General features: G+C 47.2%; 1 protein-coding gene across 1 annotated transcript; it reads left to right on the forward strand.

The window, feature by feature from the left end:
• Positions 1 to 897: 897 nt before the first annotated feature.
• On the forward strand, positions 898 to 17618 carry LOC104293434 (quinone oxidoreductase-like protein 2). The gene is given in 8 exon segments (XM_009892940.1): positions 898 to 1023; positions 2366 to 2390; positions 2393 to 2461; positions 5561 to 5663; positions 6095 to 6201; positions 6204 to 6235; positions 6238 to 6324; positions 17466 to 17618. Coding segments are annotated over 8 exon segments (702 nt in total).
• The last annotated feature ends 154 nt before the right edge of the window (positions 17619 to 17772 follow it).

Genomic DNA, 17772 nt, shown 5'->3' on the forward strand with positions numbered 1-17772 from the left:
CACATTATTTTCTCTGAAAATACTTTTCTCTGAAAATCATGCACAAACGGCAGCACAGTTTCAGAGCAGGAGATCCCCCGAGGGGAAAGGATGAGCTTGTGGTTAAGCCATGGGATGGAGAGTCAGCAGATCGGGTTTTCTCATCCCCTGGCTCTGTGAGCTTTGACTCACCCCATGGCCCCTGCGTGGTTCAGGCATGTTCGGTTTCCCCATCTGGAAAACCGGTGTGATGACATGCTGTGACGGCAGCACGCAGCCATTTATAGCTGCTGGGAACCACCATGTGCTCCTGCAAAGGCACACTCTCTTGCTGCAAAAATCCAGATTGGGATGCAAAATGCTCTTCTGCAAAGTTTTCCACTGGTGTGGTTCACTGAGGCTGCAAAGATCTACTTAGATATTTAAATATTTACCCAGCATTTAAATATTTACCCAATATTAAAAGCATCAGTCAGCGCTCGATGCCCAGTCCCCTTGGGATGCACAGCCACGTGGGTGGCCGTGCCCCGGGGAGCTGCGCTGCGGGACAGGACTGCCAGGGACTGCAGTCTGCAGCGACCCTGCTGCCTCCCCAGCCGCCTTGAGGTTGGATGGAGCATGGGGTGGGCTGGAAGGCCCTGAGGCACCCTTTCTTTTTCCCCCATCCCTTTTTCTCCATCCATTCCTCTCTCCCCTTCAGCACTCCCTGTCTCCCTGAGGCCTGCCTGCAGCTCAGACCCAGGGCGGGGCTTCCTTCGCTCCCCCCCCCAAGCCCAAGACTAAAGGTCTTTGTTCCCACACCACCTTGCTGGAGCATCCCTGAGATCCTCCTTGGCTTTAGCTGGCAGGGCTTTATGAAACACTGCTCTGGTGAGAGGATGGTACAGTCTTAGGTCCTGCAGGCTCATGTGCTTCAGGATGGGCATCCAGGGGCAAGCCTCCTGCAGAGGAGTTGCTTGGGGCTACCAAGTCACCCTCTGCAGTGAGCTGGCAAAGCCCCTGGTCTCACATGGTGTCCCATCCCCTCCTCTTCAGCCCCACCAGGTACAGTGATGGCTGCAAAGGCTTGTGGCATTTGATGGATCCCAGAGGATAATCTAATGCCCTTATACTGGGGAAGTAAATCAAGTCATGTTCCTCAGGGGAGCTTGTACCTGCCCTGCCTGGTCTGCTTTCATCTCCAGGATCTGTTGTTCCTCTGCTCCCCTCTTTCAGCTCCCATCCTCAGCACTCTCTTCTCCTGCTGTCCTTATCCCCTCTCAAAGACTACTGCCAGTGCAGGGGCCACCAGCTTCATGCACTGGAGAAAGCCGTGCTCCAGGAATTTGATGGTAACTCCAGCCCCCTCTCCGCTTGCTCTGCCCTGTCTGTTTGTCCTGAATCTCTCCACAACACGAAGGGCTGTCTTTTATTTTTTTTTTTTTTTGAAGTATTTGGGCAACACCTTACAACAGCATAAGCCCTGCTTTCAAATCAGCCCCTTAAAAATGCTACATTAGCAAGAACAGAGTCACCTCTCCTCACCGATACATCTCCAGGCTTTTCACAGAGGAGAAGAGGGTCTTTACTTCCCTTTTATGAGTGTGGACACTGAACTTACACTTGTCCAAGATCTCCAGGCAGAGAAGCAGCAGCAGAGCTAGAAGATCTCCTAAGTCCCATTCCAGGGAAGCTGGCTAAGAACAGGACATACAAACAGACAAAGGTTACGTGCAGGTTGCAAAACATATAGAAGACAGAAGGAAAGAGGAAGGTTAAATCCAGGATGCAAGGCAGTGTGATGCTCAGATCTCACCCCTCTCCCACATGTCTCTTCCAGTATCTGCCATCCCAAAGTGCATGCCCACCACGGTGGAGTGTTCAGTACCTATTTGCGATGTCCTTGAAAGAGCAGAGCTCTGCAAAAGTGTGTTTTTTACCAATTATTTGCACTGGGAAAAGGGGATGATGAGCTTAAAATCCACAGAGCCTCATGTACCTGCACCACAGAAGTCTCCTGCAATGATCAACATAGGCTGAAAGAATAAACATCCCAAATTGAAGCACAGCACAAAATTGTCCCAGCACGATAGCTGCTCATCAATGCATGCTGTCTAATTTCCACCAGGTCCCATAGGACAACATCCCAGGGGAGAATCCACACAGCAGAATGTCACAGCAAAACTAGTTGCTGTCTCCAGCTTTGTCTGCTTGAGACTGTAACCCTACGACTTAGAGAGCAGCAGTGTCTGTTGAGAGATGGGACAGCAGAGTGGTCAGTGTGCCAACTGGAGAGATCAGAATTTGGATATTCAGACTTTGCTGAAGACTTAGGGCAGTGTCTCTAAAACTCTTCTGCTGCTGTGGGATGGGAGGGTGTTAATATTTGTCCCCTTCTCTCTTGCAGGTCCCAGGGGGTGTCCATTACTGTGGGTTAATTTTGCTGGTATCTTGGCCTGCCAGGGATTCTATCAGGAAAACCATGCTCTTCCCTTCACTCCTGGTGAGAAGGTGGCTGATCTGTGCAGAAAGTGTAGAGCGACTAAAACAAAATATTAAATTCTCATTGGGTTAAGAGCTAGGAAATGAAGGCCACTGCAGGTAAAGCAGAGGCTCACTTAAGGCTTCTTCTCGGAGCCGACAAGACCACCACAATTTAACATCCTCTCTGAAAATACTCAATGTAAAATATTTTGCATTTTCGAGGTAGCCTGCAAAGAGCACTCATGCTAGTCTGGGGAGAGCTACAGTAAATACTAAGCTTGCCTGAAAGCGAAGAAAACCAAGGCATAGAGAGGTTTTGGGCAGGGGCGGGTTCTTCTGTCCTAAGCCTAGAGCTGCAATAATTCCCATACGCACATGAGACAGCCTATCATCGTGGGTACGGGTCCCAGCCTGTCCCTGGGCAGACATGCCACCCTGGCACCCTTCAGCCTGGCATGGACACAGGAAGTGTACCCCTGCTGAAGGCACGTCCTCACCCCTTGCAAAAAAACCCCAACCCTCTGGCCCTCAAGCCCCTGCATCTTTCAGTGCACGGGTGATGCTTATGTGGTCCTTCTTCCATTAAGCCTTTCAGGCTGAGCCATCTCCTGTGTTTTTCCAGTTCAGGAGTGTGTGTCTTGTGCCTTGATTACAATTCTGAAGTTCAAAGGCGTGAAAATACTCCTTTTCTCTGAAAAAAAAAAAAAAAAGTACTGGTATTTCTAGTTAAAAGCAATCCCTACCTAAACAAGTGGTTGCTGTCTGCTGGGCTGATGCTGCCATCTTCTGTCCACCTGGTGCTTTGCTGCAGAAAACTTCCCCAGCCCTTAGCCCAGGGACCGGTCCCTGCGCAAGGTAAAGGAGATAAGGAAAATATTAGAATGTAAGAACTAACAATGGCCTCGGGGTCCCTCATCCGTCACTGTGAGTGGAGATCCAGATGTCTATCGTGGAGGTTGTCCTCTTAAAGCCTTTGCATCCTGGTCGCGGATGCAAGTGAGAGGTGCTGAGCTCTGCTGGATGAAGGAGAAGGCATAGCCTCTGCGTAACGAATCAGCTTCCAAAGATGAAAGGGGTAAATACATGCAGTTAATGCAATAGCTAAGTGGACTGGTATTAGACACAGCTTGAGCTGTTCACAGTTCTTCCTGAAAATGCAGGAAAATCAAATGCTTAATTCGGAGAGAACAGCAGGACTACACAATTTCTCTCCTGACGCCCATCCAATAAGGTCTTTTTGGCCGGGATACAGAGTAATTGGTGTGACTGGCACTAAAACTACGGCAGCGGAGTATGTTGTTGATCAGAAGGTAAGGATACAGAGCATTTATTTTCCAAAATCACAAAAGACTATTGCCTCTTTGTTCAGGGCATTAGTTCTGCCAGAGCTGCTGCCTCCCAACCTTCTGATCACTTTTTTTTTTTTCCCCTTCCCTTAGCACCACTGATAGAGTGGGATGCTCAGGGGAGTTTTTCCAAACAGCAGGCTGTTAAAAGATGTAAAAATTGTTAAAACAAACCTTTTCACATACCAGTCCCCCGCGATGCCTCACAATGGGTTCAGTTCAAGAGAGTCAAGTCCCTCCTTGGGATTACTTGTGTTGCAGGTCTTTGTATGCAGATCCCTGAAGGTGTCATATGGGGGTGCAGTGGCATTGCTGACCACCTATGGCACAGCCTCGCTGGTTCTTGACCATAGGGCACAGCTTCAGCCAGGGTAAGTGGCAGCAGCAGCTCAACAACATGAAGCATAACCCCAAACCTGGGCATTTCAGTTGTCAAAAATGTTGTGGCATCTTGTCTCTTTTGCACATACCTGTATAAGCTGGGGTAGACCATTTCACACTTGGGCCTTGATTTTCCCTCCAAGATGGAGGGGGGGAATTGTGCAGATCCCATGGAAGTGAGGATTGCAGAGCAAAGGGGGATGCAGCCAGTGGGAGATGTGGTCAGCAGCCCCAACCTGTTGATTTTCAACAGTATTGAATTGTCAGGGCCTGTAGTAAAGGCAGCTTTTATAAATTAAACCCACACAGATACAACATGAGCTTGAAAACTGTCCAACATGAAATTTCTGCGAAGAAGTTGATGTTCCTAGTGAGCCTTTTCAGCACTGAGAGACTCTATAAACCATGGGGCATGTGCAGTGTTGAATTAATTCCCCATTCATCTCACTAGGAAGCATCCTGAGTCAGCAATACTCCATAGCTCTCTCACCAAAGACGAGCTTGCTGTCCACGTGCATCTCTCCTGATGGGGCTGTAGGGCAGCAGCCCTGTTTTGGAGGAGCAGGGTCGTACCTGCTCTGCCTTGGCTAGGGAGCTGTAGTGGGGGATGTCTGTAACTCACTGGATTTTCAGTAGCAGCTGAAACGCTGTGTTCTCCGCTCCTCTGAAATATGGAAACGTCACTAGACAAAGCTACAGAGATTAAGCAACTTCCTAATGTTCATACAGACAGACAACAGCAGAGGTGGGGACAGCCTGCAGAAATCATGTCTACACCTTGATTCATGCAATCCTCCTCCTCCCGCCCCGCAGCAGAGGCAATTACACGGTCTGTCTGAACGGTACAGGAGTGACATTTTCTCTACAGGCTGTAGTTAATGTACTTCTGCTTGTAAAGTCAGCCAGTAAATGCGGATCCTTGCTTAGCAGATCATTTCACTTTGCAGCATCAAAGCTTTGCGCTGGGGCAGAACCAGCACCCCTTGGGTTCAGCTGAGCCTGGGGAGTGGACAGGACCTCCTTTCCAGAGGTACCCCTCAAATGGCTGTGGTACCAGCACATCCCTGATGGCGGGGGGAGATTCTTGTAGCCTGGAAACATATTGCCCCCTTCAGAAGCCAGTGACATGTTTTTCTGCTGTTCTGTATACATATACATTTTAATCATATACAGAGAAAGAGTTGAGTCACTGACTCCAACTTCCCATTTGCTATGAATAAAATAAAAAAGAAACATACCTCCAGCCTCAGGTGGTCTGTGCTTCTCTGAAAAGAGCAGCTTTTGCACTGGGTGATGGGTTTTCCTTTGGTCACAGGTGACAGCGGCAGCTGGAAGTGACCCCAGATATGAGCAGGCTCTGAAGAGCACACAAGCCGCAGCATGAACTACAGCCGGAGCAGACAGAGAGGAGGTGAAGAAGCTCACAAGCAGCAGAGAGGTCAATGTGGCCATCAAGGCTGTCAGCAGGGACGTGCCCAAGGCAGCTCTGCAAAGGTACACTGAAATAAAAGCCTTGCCTTCCGACAAACCCGGGCAAGCACACGTGATGCCATCGACCTGTTGGAAGGTTTGTGCTGCCCTTTGGGGAAGGTTCAGCAAACCGGTTGGGCTCTGTTTGCAGAGATGCAGCCAAGGGGAGGCTACTTTAGGGTCCAGATATAGCTGGCCACCTCCTAGGGGCAGTGTGCTTAAGCCCCCTGTGCACGCAGAGTGGGTGTGGGTGGGACAGGGCCTTGGCTTGCTGCATTTTCTTAATTTTTTCTTTTAGGGTTTTAAGTGTGTTCTCTGAAAACTGGCACTAAAGTACAACAGCCCAGACCAGAGCTTTTCATACCTGAAAATTCAGCTTCTGCAGCTCTTCATCATGCAAGTACCGCCTCAAGATGAGGTGTGAGACCTCCACTGTCGTCTTCCCTCCTTCCCAGTTTGGCATGGGAGGGCAGGATTGTGGGGACAGATTTTTCCCAAAGAAAAATCCCCTCAATTCCCATCAAGCTGCTGCTTCTGCAGAATGCGTCTGCCCTGGGAGCATACTGAGTTGATACAAGGAAGATGATTTCCCTGTTTTTTTTCCTTTACTATCTCCTCCATTCTGCAGTATTGCCAGGAGGGGAATATTCATCTCCATGCTGGAGCACTCTTCAAACTGGAAGAGGTAAGCATGGAGCAGATTCCTCAGGATTATTTTAGCAAAGCTCTTTTTTTTTTTCGTAGGTAGAAACATGTTTTTGTGTGCAGTTAGGCCCCTGGCACAGAAGCCTCCAGAGTCCTGCTTCTCTAAGAAACAAAAATTTCAAATCAAGAAATCCCATTTCCCCCTCACCCCTTTTAATCTTCTTTCATTGGATTTGAGCCAGGGAGCCGTTAACTCCTGGTTCAGTACTGCAAGACCAGAATTGTGATGTGCTCAATGGCAAATCCATATAAAAACTGCTCACTCCCATACCAAAGAGTTTGTGTTCTTAAAGAATAATGTGCAGGGATAATATTTTAACAGTGGATTAGTGGATCCTGATGTGCCTTCATTTGCATTTTTGCCCTGAGCACCTCTAAAGGTGTTCAAAACACTTCTTGTTTCCCCTCATTTGATAGTACTTTAATCCTTAAATAATGGCTCGGCTCCCCAGAAATATTTATGTAGCCGCCATCCAGCACATTCAGGGATGTAAGATAGAGAAATACCCGGGAGCTGGTCTGATCCTGAGTTATTTCAATCCCAACAGTGCATCCCAGGGATGGGAAGCCCAGACTCATATGCAGGCTTCTTCCATGCGTCCTTGCTCTGCCCCTTCCTTCCCTACAAAGCCCTGCCCTGATGGCTATCACCATAGGTACCCAGGGCTTTGGGTTTGCAGGTAAACAAAGCCTTAAACCGCATGCCCCAGGAAAGCTCATCATCTCGAAGTAAATTCACTGTTTCCCCAGGACTCAGCCAGAAAAGGAGACTCGAAGGAGACCCACCCCAACAATGGACAAGCCAAATGAGTCAGGGACACAACTTGGTGATGGTGGCTTAAGAAGTTGCTGCATGTCAGCTGGACAGGGGTAGCTGTTGATGGCCGTGTGCTTTTAGCCAGTCCACTTTCTGGGCTTAACCACCAGCTGGAAAGGCTCCTGCCAATGCTCAGAGCTCTTCAGCCCAAGTGAGAGCAGGACCCTTTGCCATCACTGCTCAGTTTTGTGGCTGATGCTTGGCTTCATGCCTTCACTCAGGGGACCCATAAGTATTGTCAGGGATTTGTTACATGACTGTACTTTTGTGTTGTATGGTAAATTAGGGGATCCCTCTGCATCAAGCTTACCTTGTTCAGTGTCCTGTATCACCACAGCTGCAGGAACAGTAATTTTGAGCAGGTTGCCTGACCTCCCAAAGCCTTGAACAAATTTAAACAGCACTCAATCTGACGCAACATTTCTTGGTGGCAGAGGGTCACATATATAGTCCAGATGTAAGCTGATTTCTTACACAGCTTGTCCAACCCCATCATTATGCTATGGACCACTTTTCCCATATTGACAACAGCCTAATCCTGTGTTGGCTGTGGTAATGGGAGCAGAGGAAAGTAGCTCACTTCCAGCTTCTTTTTACATCATTTGAGCTGTACAAAGAGCAACTGAGTCTAATTGAGGTCCCCAAATCCCCCTTTGGGATCCACTGCCATAGGACATGAGAGCAGTGCCCCACCAGGAATCCAATAAGCAGTTTCACAGAAAGGTCTGATCTGAAAGGAGGAACAAAATGAGAAGGACATGGATGGAGGGATAAAGGTTTGCACGTACGTTTTGAACAGGGGACGAAGTCACTGGTCCATCCTGCCTCCAGCAGGAACTAGCAAGGAAGGGAAACTGCTCTCCTGCCTTCCCTCCACCTCACTCACCACATTCCCAAGCATTTCTGCCTCCGGAGGAGTGTGCTCTTGACTCTGCATCAGCCTAGCTTGATCCCAGGAAGGGCGATTGCAAATACTGTTACCTTCATAAACATCACTGCAAACAAAAGGAACCTAAAACTCCAGTAAAAGGCTGGCTATACTCTTTGAAGCTTAACGAGAGAGACTTGAACTACAATGGGCTGTGGAGACACAATAGTCAAACCATTTCATCTGACAATACTTAAATTTGTCCACGCTGTGCCCTGCTGTTCCAGCTTCCAGCATTGCATAGACTCTGGCTACACAAGCCACTTCAGCATTGCCTCCAATTACAAAGTGCTTCTTCTGCTGCAATAATCCTCCTGGTTTTCTTAGTGTGCCTTTATTATGGCAGCACCACCACTCAGGCTTTGCAATGCCTTAGACCCTGGAGGAAGTTATTTAACTCTCATCCATCCTTTAAAAGCTTTGCAAATTCATCATGTTATGCACAGCTTCTCATTGCAGAAGAAAAGAAGTGGTTTTTCAGCTTATTTCACTGGTAATAGCAGAAAATGGTCTATTGCAGCAAAGAATTTATCCAAATAAGCTGTGAGCTGTAGCTGTCCTGTAGATAACGTCCAGCTCATTTTAGTGTCCTGGAAGCACTCTAAAAGTATCCATTATTGGAGCATCATTGTGCTTCAGGTAAGTGTGCTGCTTAAAGATAGCTGTCAGCAAAGACCACTAAACAATGGTTTCATTTTATAGATTCAATCTGTCCCCTAAATTATTGACAACACCTAAAGTTAGTAGTCTGATGGTAGCAAAGTACTTAGTGTGGTGGTGGCAGAACAGGACCCTTATCCTGTTCCACCCACTGAGCTTCCAGCAGTGTTGAAGGACTTTAAGTCATCCATTACACCTAGGTTACTGCATTCATTAGCCTTCAGTCATCATCCTTCCATCAGATTGCTTTGTTGAAATAGTATATCCAGTGTCTTCAGGTCACACCACAGGGGGTTCCACAGTTTAGTTATATACTATGGGTACAGAAAATTTAAACAAATTGATTTTAAGTCTACCTTTTAAGTCTACCAGTATTTTCTATATTATTTCTATTACAATAAGCCCTGAGGAACTAAGTCTCTCACTACTAGGTGCTGCTCACCTCTGCCTCATCTTCTCTTTATCTTCCTTTTCCCAAGTAGAAGAATCTCCAGGCCTTCAGAAACCCCAACACCTTACAGCCTTAGCTCTTCAACAATACAGTTAGCCTTTCAAGGACTTCTGCTCTTTGCTCACAAATAGTTCTTTTAGACAGAATAATAATTATCTCTTTAGCCTCATAGCTGTAGAACATGCTTCAGCTTTTGGCCTCTACTTCTTAACCTGATTCTTAGCTTCAACAACCATTTAGCTCTTCCTTTTTAATCAGCCAGCCCAGCCCTCTACCTCCCCATAAGCCCCTGCTGGGCCTCTTGTGCCTCGATGCCTTAATAAGCTTAAGTGGTCCCAACTGGCCTCACCTGAGCATCCCCACCCATGGGCCTGGGGCCCTACATAAGCGCATCCTGGGGGCTTTTTTCTTTTCCAAGCTATGTTGTAAGAGCACTAATCTCTAGCTCTGCATAGCCTAACTGACCTTAGATCCAATCCTGCTGCTTCTAGACTCAGCCAAGTGCTTGATCTGGATGCTTTCTCTAGACTTGATTCTGTCCTGTGGGCTGACTTGCCAGCTGGACTTTAGATCCCCCTTATCTCTCCAGAGGTGCCTGATGCATGGACCTGGGGGCTTTCAATGCTCTCCCCTCTAGGTTCTTCACATCCTAAAGGATGTAAAACCTCCTTTACAATATGTTTTTATATCCTACTGTTAGCAGTTGATTGTTTGTTGCTCTTGTTGAAGATCTTCCACTATCCAGGTGAGGTGGTTCATGTGTGGTATCTTTCCTGGAGCAGCATTATTTGGATGTCCTAGTGTCTTCCCTTTGCAGCAGGAACTCTGGTAGTGCTGGGCTTTCCCTTGCCTTGGCTCTGTGGGGTCTGCTGCCTGTCTGCACCCACATCTGGGTGGTGTGAAGCACCGCTGGGACTCGTTTTCCATGTCATCTCCTGCAGCCTAGTCCTGGCACCCCGCACTGAGGCTCTCAGGTGGTGTGAGAAGGTTGTGCATCCCACACAGACTTCATTCAGCTGAGCTTATTGGAGTCAATAAGCTGGTCGGGTGCAGTGGTGGGTATCTGCTAGTGCTTGCTGAGTAATTTGTTATTGCCTTCTTGTGAATAGATGCTTGTCAGCCTCGTGCTGGGGTAGCTGAGCAATTTGAGAAAGGAGCATGCTGCTGGCCAGGGTGTATCACATCCCTGCTAGGTAGAATTAAGTGAGGGGGGAAAAGATTGTGACTACCCACAGGGTGTTGCCTTTCTCAGGAACCATGAAGGATTTCTTCAGCTCTTCAAAATGTCTGGAGTTTTAGTACTTACAATCAGCAAAAATTGGAGTGGAATATCAACGGAGCACAGCTTTCAAAAACTCATTTTCTTTTTCCTTTCAAGCTGACAATAGGATTTTAAGAAAAACTTTGAATAATGGATACACTTTTGAATAATGGATGTTTCACAGCTGAAGTCCCTTGACTTTTCTCTCTGTGCCTGAATGAGAAGCCTTTTAATTGCACAACACGTGGAGAGGAGGTACAAAATGCTTTGTGTCTTGTGCTGCTGATTAACTGATGTATACGCTCCCATTAAACATTCAGAGATGGGTAAGCGTATCCCAGCCCGAAGCTGTATGTTATGCATGTTGGTTTTTTATCAGCTAAGGATCTGGCACGAGATGTTTTGCATTTTTGCTTGTCTCTGTCATGGCTGCTCATAATTTTCCCTTTTTTAAAATTTTTTTTGTAGGTTGGATCTTTCCTGCTTCTAGCGAGGCATTCTTCCACATGAAGAGCTTGCACCTTATAGTCTGGGCTCATGCGGTGTGGTGTGAGGTCAGCCTGTGAAGCAAAGAAGCCTCCTGAGCTTAGACCGTGGAACAAACGTGTAAATAGAGTTTTCCAAAACAGCAGTGCTTATTGTGAGGGTTTTCCTGAGAGATGATCATACAGGGTGAAAAGACTTGCCCTGGTGTCTGTGCCAAGCTGGATGCTGTCACATGGTGTGATGGTGAATCTGCAACACATGGAGCAATTTGAACCCTCCGCAAAATAGCTGTGCTGGGTGCAGGGAGGGGAATTAGCAAGCACAGCAGTGGTATGGGTGTTCCCTGCTCTTACTCTAGCATGCTGCTGTCTGTCCCTGCTGCTGGCTCTTCTCCAAGTTAATTCAGCTGTCATTAAAGTTTAATTCTGCTGCAGAATCATAGAATGGTTTAGGTTGGAAGGGACCTTGAAGATCATCGAGTTCCAACCCCCCTGCCAAAAAAAAAAATCTAAACCTGCCCTCTTCCAGTTTATAGCCATTCCCCCTCGTCCTGTCACTACATGCCCTAGTAAAAAGTCCTTCCCCAGCTCTCCTGTAGGCCCCCTTTAGGTACTGGAAGACCACAATAAGATCTCCCTGGAGCCTTCTCTTCTCCAGAATGAACAGCCCCAACTCTTTCAGCCTCTTCTCATAGGAGAGGTGCTCCAGCCCTCGGATCATCCTCGTGGCTCTCCCCTGGACCCGCTCCAACAGGTCCATGTCTTTCTTATGTTGGGGACTCCAGAGCTGGATGCATTACTCCAGGTGGGGTCTCACGAGAGTGGAGTAGAGGGGCAGAATCACCTCCCTTGACCTGCTGGCCACACTTCTTTTGATGCAGCCCAGGATCTGGTTGGCCTTCTGGGCTGCGATTGCCCATTGCTGGCTCATGCTGAGCTTCTGGTCAATCAGCACACCCAGGTCCTTCTCCTCAGGGCTGCTCTCCAGCCATACCCCACCGAGCCTGTATTTGTGCTTGGGATTGCCCCGACCCAGATGTAGGACCTTGCACTTGGCCTTGCTGAACTGCACGAGAAGTTCAACAAGAAGAAGGAGAGTGAGAAGGGAGAAGACAAGTCACTATGCCCCTGAAAAATGTAAAGGGTGGGTTTGGGGTCAATGTGGGGTTTTTTTTAAGTCTGTCCTCAGTTTCCCCAGTTCTTGGTGCAGTGCCCAGCGTTGTGAGTGAACCCAAATAGGCTCAGCCAAGGAAAACCCTGCTGTGTTTCTACCTCTCTAACTTTCATCTGCACAAAATACCCTTAAACCAAGAAGTTATGATCCCATCGGTTCCCCAGTTTTCTTTCCAAGCACAAATCCAACCCAGGAACTAAGGCTCAATGCTGCTGGAGCCTGGCTCTGTCCTGCTCCCAGCTCTCTGCATCGTAGCTGCAGGGGACTGGAGGCACAGCTTATATAGAGAAATCTTGTGAATTTGGACTATTTTAACCCTTTATGTTAGACCATAGAAGACCTGCAGAGGCAGCTTGTTGGGGTGGCACAGAGGGTCCCCTGGGCTCCCTGGTATGAGGCTTTTCTCTTTCACTTAGAGGTTTTTGCTGATCCTTGCCCCTGCATGCCATGGGAGGCTGCCGACCAGGTTTCTGGCTTTAAACAGAGCTCGTTCTCTCTCAATTTTGCAGCTTCTTGCCTTAGAGGACAACTGCAATTTAGTTTTATTTTGCAAAATTTGACATGACTTGAGACTGTGATTTACTGGCCTTGAAGGATATGGTATATGTAACCATGGAGGGCATAAGTGGCTTTTCATGGTAGAGGAGTCATAAATTGAGATGAAAAAAAAAATGAGGGAAACGTTACTGTCCAACTTTACAAGGTAGCACTAAGAACAGGACACAGCAAAGCCATCTGTAACTGTCAAGGGTCTTTATTGTCCCTGATTGTGTGTAATAAAGCTCCTGAACGAGACCTATGGTCTCAAATACGAAGGCAACCATCTTTCAAGTGTCTGAAAAGACACAAGATGGCAATCTTTTCAAAAGGACACCCTGGAATGTCTCGGGGCTAAAGATTTCCAAGCTATCATCTTTACTTGCTCCAGCGCTTGCCAGAGACCCTGGGAAAGGATCTGTGGCCAGCTCACTCCCTCCGTGGCCACCAGTAAAGGAGCTTGCACGTGTGTGGGGTGATGCAGAAATCTTGGAGGGCATCAGCCCAAGCAGGACTGGTAGCCTTGGCTGTATGGTCCGATCCAGACATGAGGTCAGCATCCTTCCCCTGTTCATTCATGGCACCTGTGCCGCGAGATGCAGCAGTTGTAGCTGGTGATATTTCTTCTGGGGCTTGTTTTGGCATCTGCATCTCCATGTCATAGTTTCAGCTGGGATCGAGTTAACTTTTTTTGCTAGCAACTGGTATAGTGCTATGTTTTGGATTTGGGATGAGCAACAGTGATGATAGCACACTAACGTTTCTGGTTGTTGCTAGGTGGTCAAGGCCTTTTCTGCTCCTCATACCGCCCTGACAGCAAGCAGGCTGGGAGGGCGCAAGAAGTTGGGAGGAGACATAACTGACCCCAAGTGACCAAAGGGATATTCCATACCATGTGATGTCATGCTCTGCATATAAAGCTGGGGGAAGGAGAAGGAAGGGGGGTACTTTTGGAGTTGTGATGTTTGTTTTCCCAAGTAACTGTTACACATGGTGGAGCTCTGATGTCCTGGAGATGGCTGAACACCCGCCTGCCGATGGGAAGCAGTGAATGAATTCCTTGTTTTGCTTTACTTGCATGCGTGGCTTTTACTCTGCCTATTAAACTGTCTTTATTTCAACCCAAGAGTTCTTTTCCTCACTTTTACTCGTCCGATTCTCTTCCCCCATCCAAACTGGGGGGAGGGAGGGAACAGCTGCGTGGTTCTAGCTGGTGGCTGGGATTTAACTGTGACACCCCTCTTTGCCTTCTGTCTCCTCTGCATTTTCCGACAGACACAGATCCAGAGGGACATTTCATATAGCAAAGATATTTCAGACAAGGAAGAAAAACCTCCTCTTGTTTTTTTTTTTCTTAATGCCACAAGAATAGCTTCAGAATTTGTCTCACTTAAAAATTAATTTTCCCTGGTTGAGCTAGGGGTGGTGTGGGGCGGGTGGAAGAATTACCTCCGCTTGGTTTTCAGCATTTGCCTGGCAAATATTTCCAGGCTTCTTGGTTTTATATGATAATTTTCAGCTTAAAGGTTGTAACGCATTGCAATGTGGCAAGGCGACAGGGGCGGTGTGACAGTTTCCAGGCTGCTCATGCTCGTTTTATCTGCAAATGGTTGAATTTGCAATGTGTAATGATCTCTGTAAGGCAGTTAGCAGCGAGATAAACATCAATTTTATGGCTGGGAAAACATGAGGGGTGTTGCACAGAAAAATGAGAGGACCTGAATACTGAAAGCTCTCTGACCTCCTCAACACGGTTGGGTTTAGCTCTTGCATCTCCATTGGCCCCTGTGCATCCCAACCCCTTTCCATGGTGGGTCAAGCCAGGGGAGATGCCATGGTAGAGCCTCCCGTGATGGGATGCAGGAGCAGCACAGCCTTTCCTTTAGGGGTGGGGGCTGCAAGAAGCAAGGACTTAGTATTCACAGCCAAGAGTTAAGAGGTTTTGCTGAAGTGGAAATGAAGTAAGGTGAAGACTTCAAAGTTTTTTGGGGGCTTGCTTTGTAATAGGAGCTCATGCAGAAGTCTGGAGTTACCTTTCAGTTGCAGCCAGACTGGGGATGTGTACAGCACTCTGTACAGATGGGCTTTGATTTTTCACGAATAATAGCTTTTTGCAGCTCTGTTTCTTCATTGGATATGATGTGGGGTGTAAAATGCTTTTTCTTAATTTGCTGTGTGCTGAATGCCTCTGGAATGCAATTAATACTCTTGCCTAAGTCTCAAAAAATTAATAGGCGTGTCTGGATGTTGCTGAACGACACTGTGTGTATACGAGGTGGTGGTGGGAGGGATGGCTCAGTCCCTTGAAGCTGAAAACAACCTAATATGGGGAAGAAAGGTGCAAAACCATTGGTGAAAACTTAAGCACACAAACTGGCTACAGGAAAATGTGAAGTGGTGCCATGCTGGCCAGATCAAATCCACATGATGGTGCTAACGCAGCGGCTGCTGGTGGGAGCAGACATGATCTCAGCTGCTTTAGGACCCACCACCTTCATCCCACTGGGATGTCCCTGGCCTGGGAAGGCCCCAGATGACACCCCCAGCTGGAGCAGGGGCTCCTACTACTCCTTCTGTGTAAGCCTGGGAGGAGTGATCAAGCTAATTAGTTATTTAGCTGGCATTGAGAACAAGGGGTCTCTCCATGCTGGTGCAGGTGCTCAGCCTGCCTGGGAACCTGAGCTCCTGGGTGGTTTTAGTTTTCTTGGTCTGTGTGTGACATGTAATACGCTGTCAAATGTCTCGAATGTTGGCAGCGTGTTCAGGGCTGGTGTTTTCACTGTATAGAATATTTAAGGTGATTTTTCACATTTTATGTAGCTCATTTACTACTTGCATTTCCGCCCTACAGATGTGATGAGAGATGATCTGGTTTCAGTTTTTTTCTCTTGACTGTAGCCAGCCCTTTCAAACTCCCCTGTGCTGTGACATGATGCTTCAGACATCTCCACAAAAAAAGTGTGCATATATTTATCTCACATTTCTAGGGGGCTAAAGCTCAGAGACGAACAAAGCTTCCTGTTGATGCCATTAAAAAAATAATAATAATCTCATCTCAGAACAAATTAGAAACAACATAATTCACACAAAAATAGATTCAGGTACCAAAGCCACCTGGATTTCTCCTCTTAGGTTACAAAGATTTCTGATGAGCTTTGCTAATGTTGGGTTTGGTGGGGGGGTGACTGGCCCCAGAGTCTGGGGCTGGCTGTGAGCGGAGCCCCAACGCACCGTGCAAACACCCGACGGGCATGAAGAAAAATGTTTTCCACCTAATCTTGTTACTGTGACAACAGCAGTGAAACCTTTTAAAGCGGAAAAATACGATTTTTTAAAGAGATATTGCTGCCCCTTCAGCTCTGTCTGACAAATGCGATCCGTAGCGTGTACTGCCTGCTTTGCAATAGTCTTGTAAGCTCAATGGTGGTCCTGTGGCACAGAGCTTGGATTTCTAAGAAAGCTATGAATCCTTTTGAAATAGAAAATTCTTGGCTAGAAGCAATGTAGTTAAAGGGTTACCATTTTCTTTCCCTTTTTCTAGCCCATCTGGTCCTTTTATCTCTGTTTTTTCTTCCTTCACTTTTCATTTCCCAGCTCCTTCCCCTAGCTCGCTCCTCTTCCAACGCACTTTTCTGCTGTTTCCTTTAAATTGATGTTCCCCAGCTGTTTATTTTAAGCCACTTTTGCTCAAAGCTTGACGTTGCTGGTAGTGTTTCTTGCATCTCCTTCCCTAGCATGGACTGGTACAGAGTTTCCGCTCGTCTGAAACACAGGCATCACAAGTTGCAGCTGCTTTTATGCGAGTCAAGCTCCCGAGTCTTCCTCGCAACCCAAATCCTCCTGGCTTAGCTGGCAACAGCAGCCCAAGAAGCTGAGGCTGCTCTCAGCCTCTTCATACTGGTTGAACCCTTGCAGGATACCAGTATAAATTTGTGTGGTTGCTAGAAAACAGGTTGGAAACATCCAGCAGTCACCTCTTGGCTAGAAACCTAAAATTATTAGCCAGCAGCCAAGTGGAAGTGTGATATATATATATTTATATATTTAAAAAGTCATGGTCTCTGGGGATCCTTTCTAGCTTTCCCGGGAGACCAGATCTTTTACTTTGTTCAAAGCCTCCCCAAATTTTGAAGGGCAGCTACAAAACAGATAGGAGATGTTTAATTTTGTTCTGCCGAAGCCGCTTGGCAGCACAAAGACAGCGCTTCCTTGGTTCGCATTTCTTCCAGTCAGCTCTCAGTACGGCTGAGTGCTAAGGATATTTTTTTATCTGAAACCTTGAATTCTACAGAGACGGAGCACTTATTTCTTAGGATCACTAGGGAAAATTTCTTACTCTCCCAGTAGGGTGGAAATCTCAGGCTCTGAAGCTATAATATATGTAGTCTTCCAACATCATTAAAATAGAGTTTTGCCTGACAGCGCCACTGCAATGCAATGAATGAGATCCTGCCTGCAAATTCCAAATCAATTGGTGTCGTGGTATTGTGGTGGCGGTAATTTGAAGGCAATTTCTCAGGGAAGGGTGTGAAAAAAAAAAGAAAAAAAAAAAAGGAGGCAAAAAAGCTGGTTTTCTGCCAGTCATCCCGTGTTCCTCTTTGCTGCCCTGGGGCTGAAATCTGGCTGCTCACACTCAGCAAATGGAGGTTTCGGGGGTTAGGAAGCCGCATGTGCTTTCCCTGGCGAAGGGGGAGAAGATGTCACATCGCTAGGCTGCTGGGCAGAAGATACCCGCTCTTGTATCTAGCTTTTACTGCGGTTTTCTATGAGGCCGTTTGCCTTAATTGACTCCTTTTTCATTTTTTAAGATGCCTGGGGGAGTTCGGGATAGAGTCTCCAGGCAGGAATCCCTGATCGCTTGTAGAGTGAGGCTGATCTTGCACAATAAGGACTTAGATGAGGCAACGCTGGGGTGGACCCTGACTCTATCCTGCCCAAATTCTGCCCTGGGCAGCGGGTAGTGGGATGGATGTTATTTGCTCAGGCTGTGCCTGGGTCTGGAGTAACCCAAAAACTCAGCCAGCAGGTTTTATTTGTGATTTTTTCGGAAGTGTGGGGATGTATAAAGGAGGATAATTATCTCATGGCATTAAAAAAAACAAACCAAACCAAAAA

Source organism: Charadrius vociferus, unplaced genomic scaffold (assembly GCF_000708025.1).
Source record: "Charadrius vociferus isolate BGI_N301 unplaced genomic scaffold, ASM70802v2 scaffold39, whole genome shotgun sequence".
Classification (NCBI taxonomy): domain Eukaryota; kingdom Metazoa; phylum Chordata; class Aves; order Charadriiformes; family Charadriidae; genus Charadrius; species Charadrius vociferus.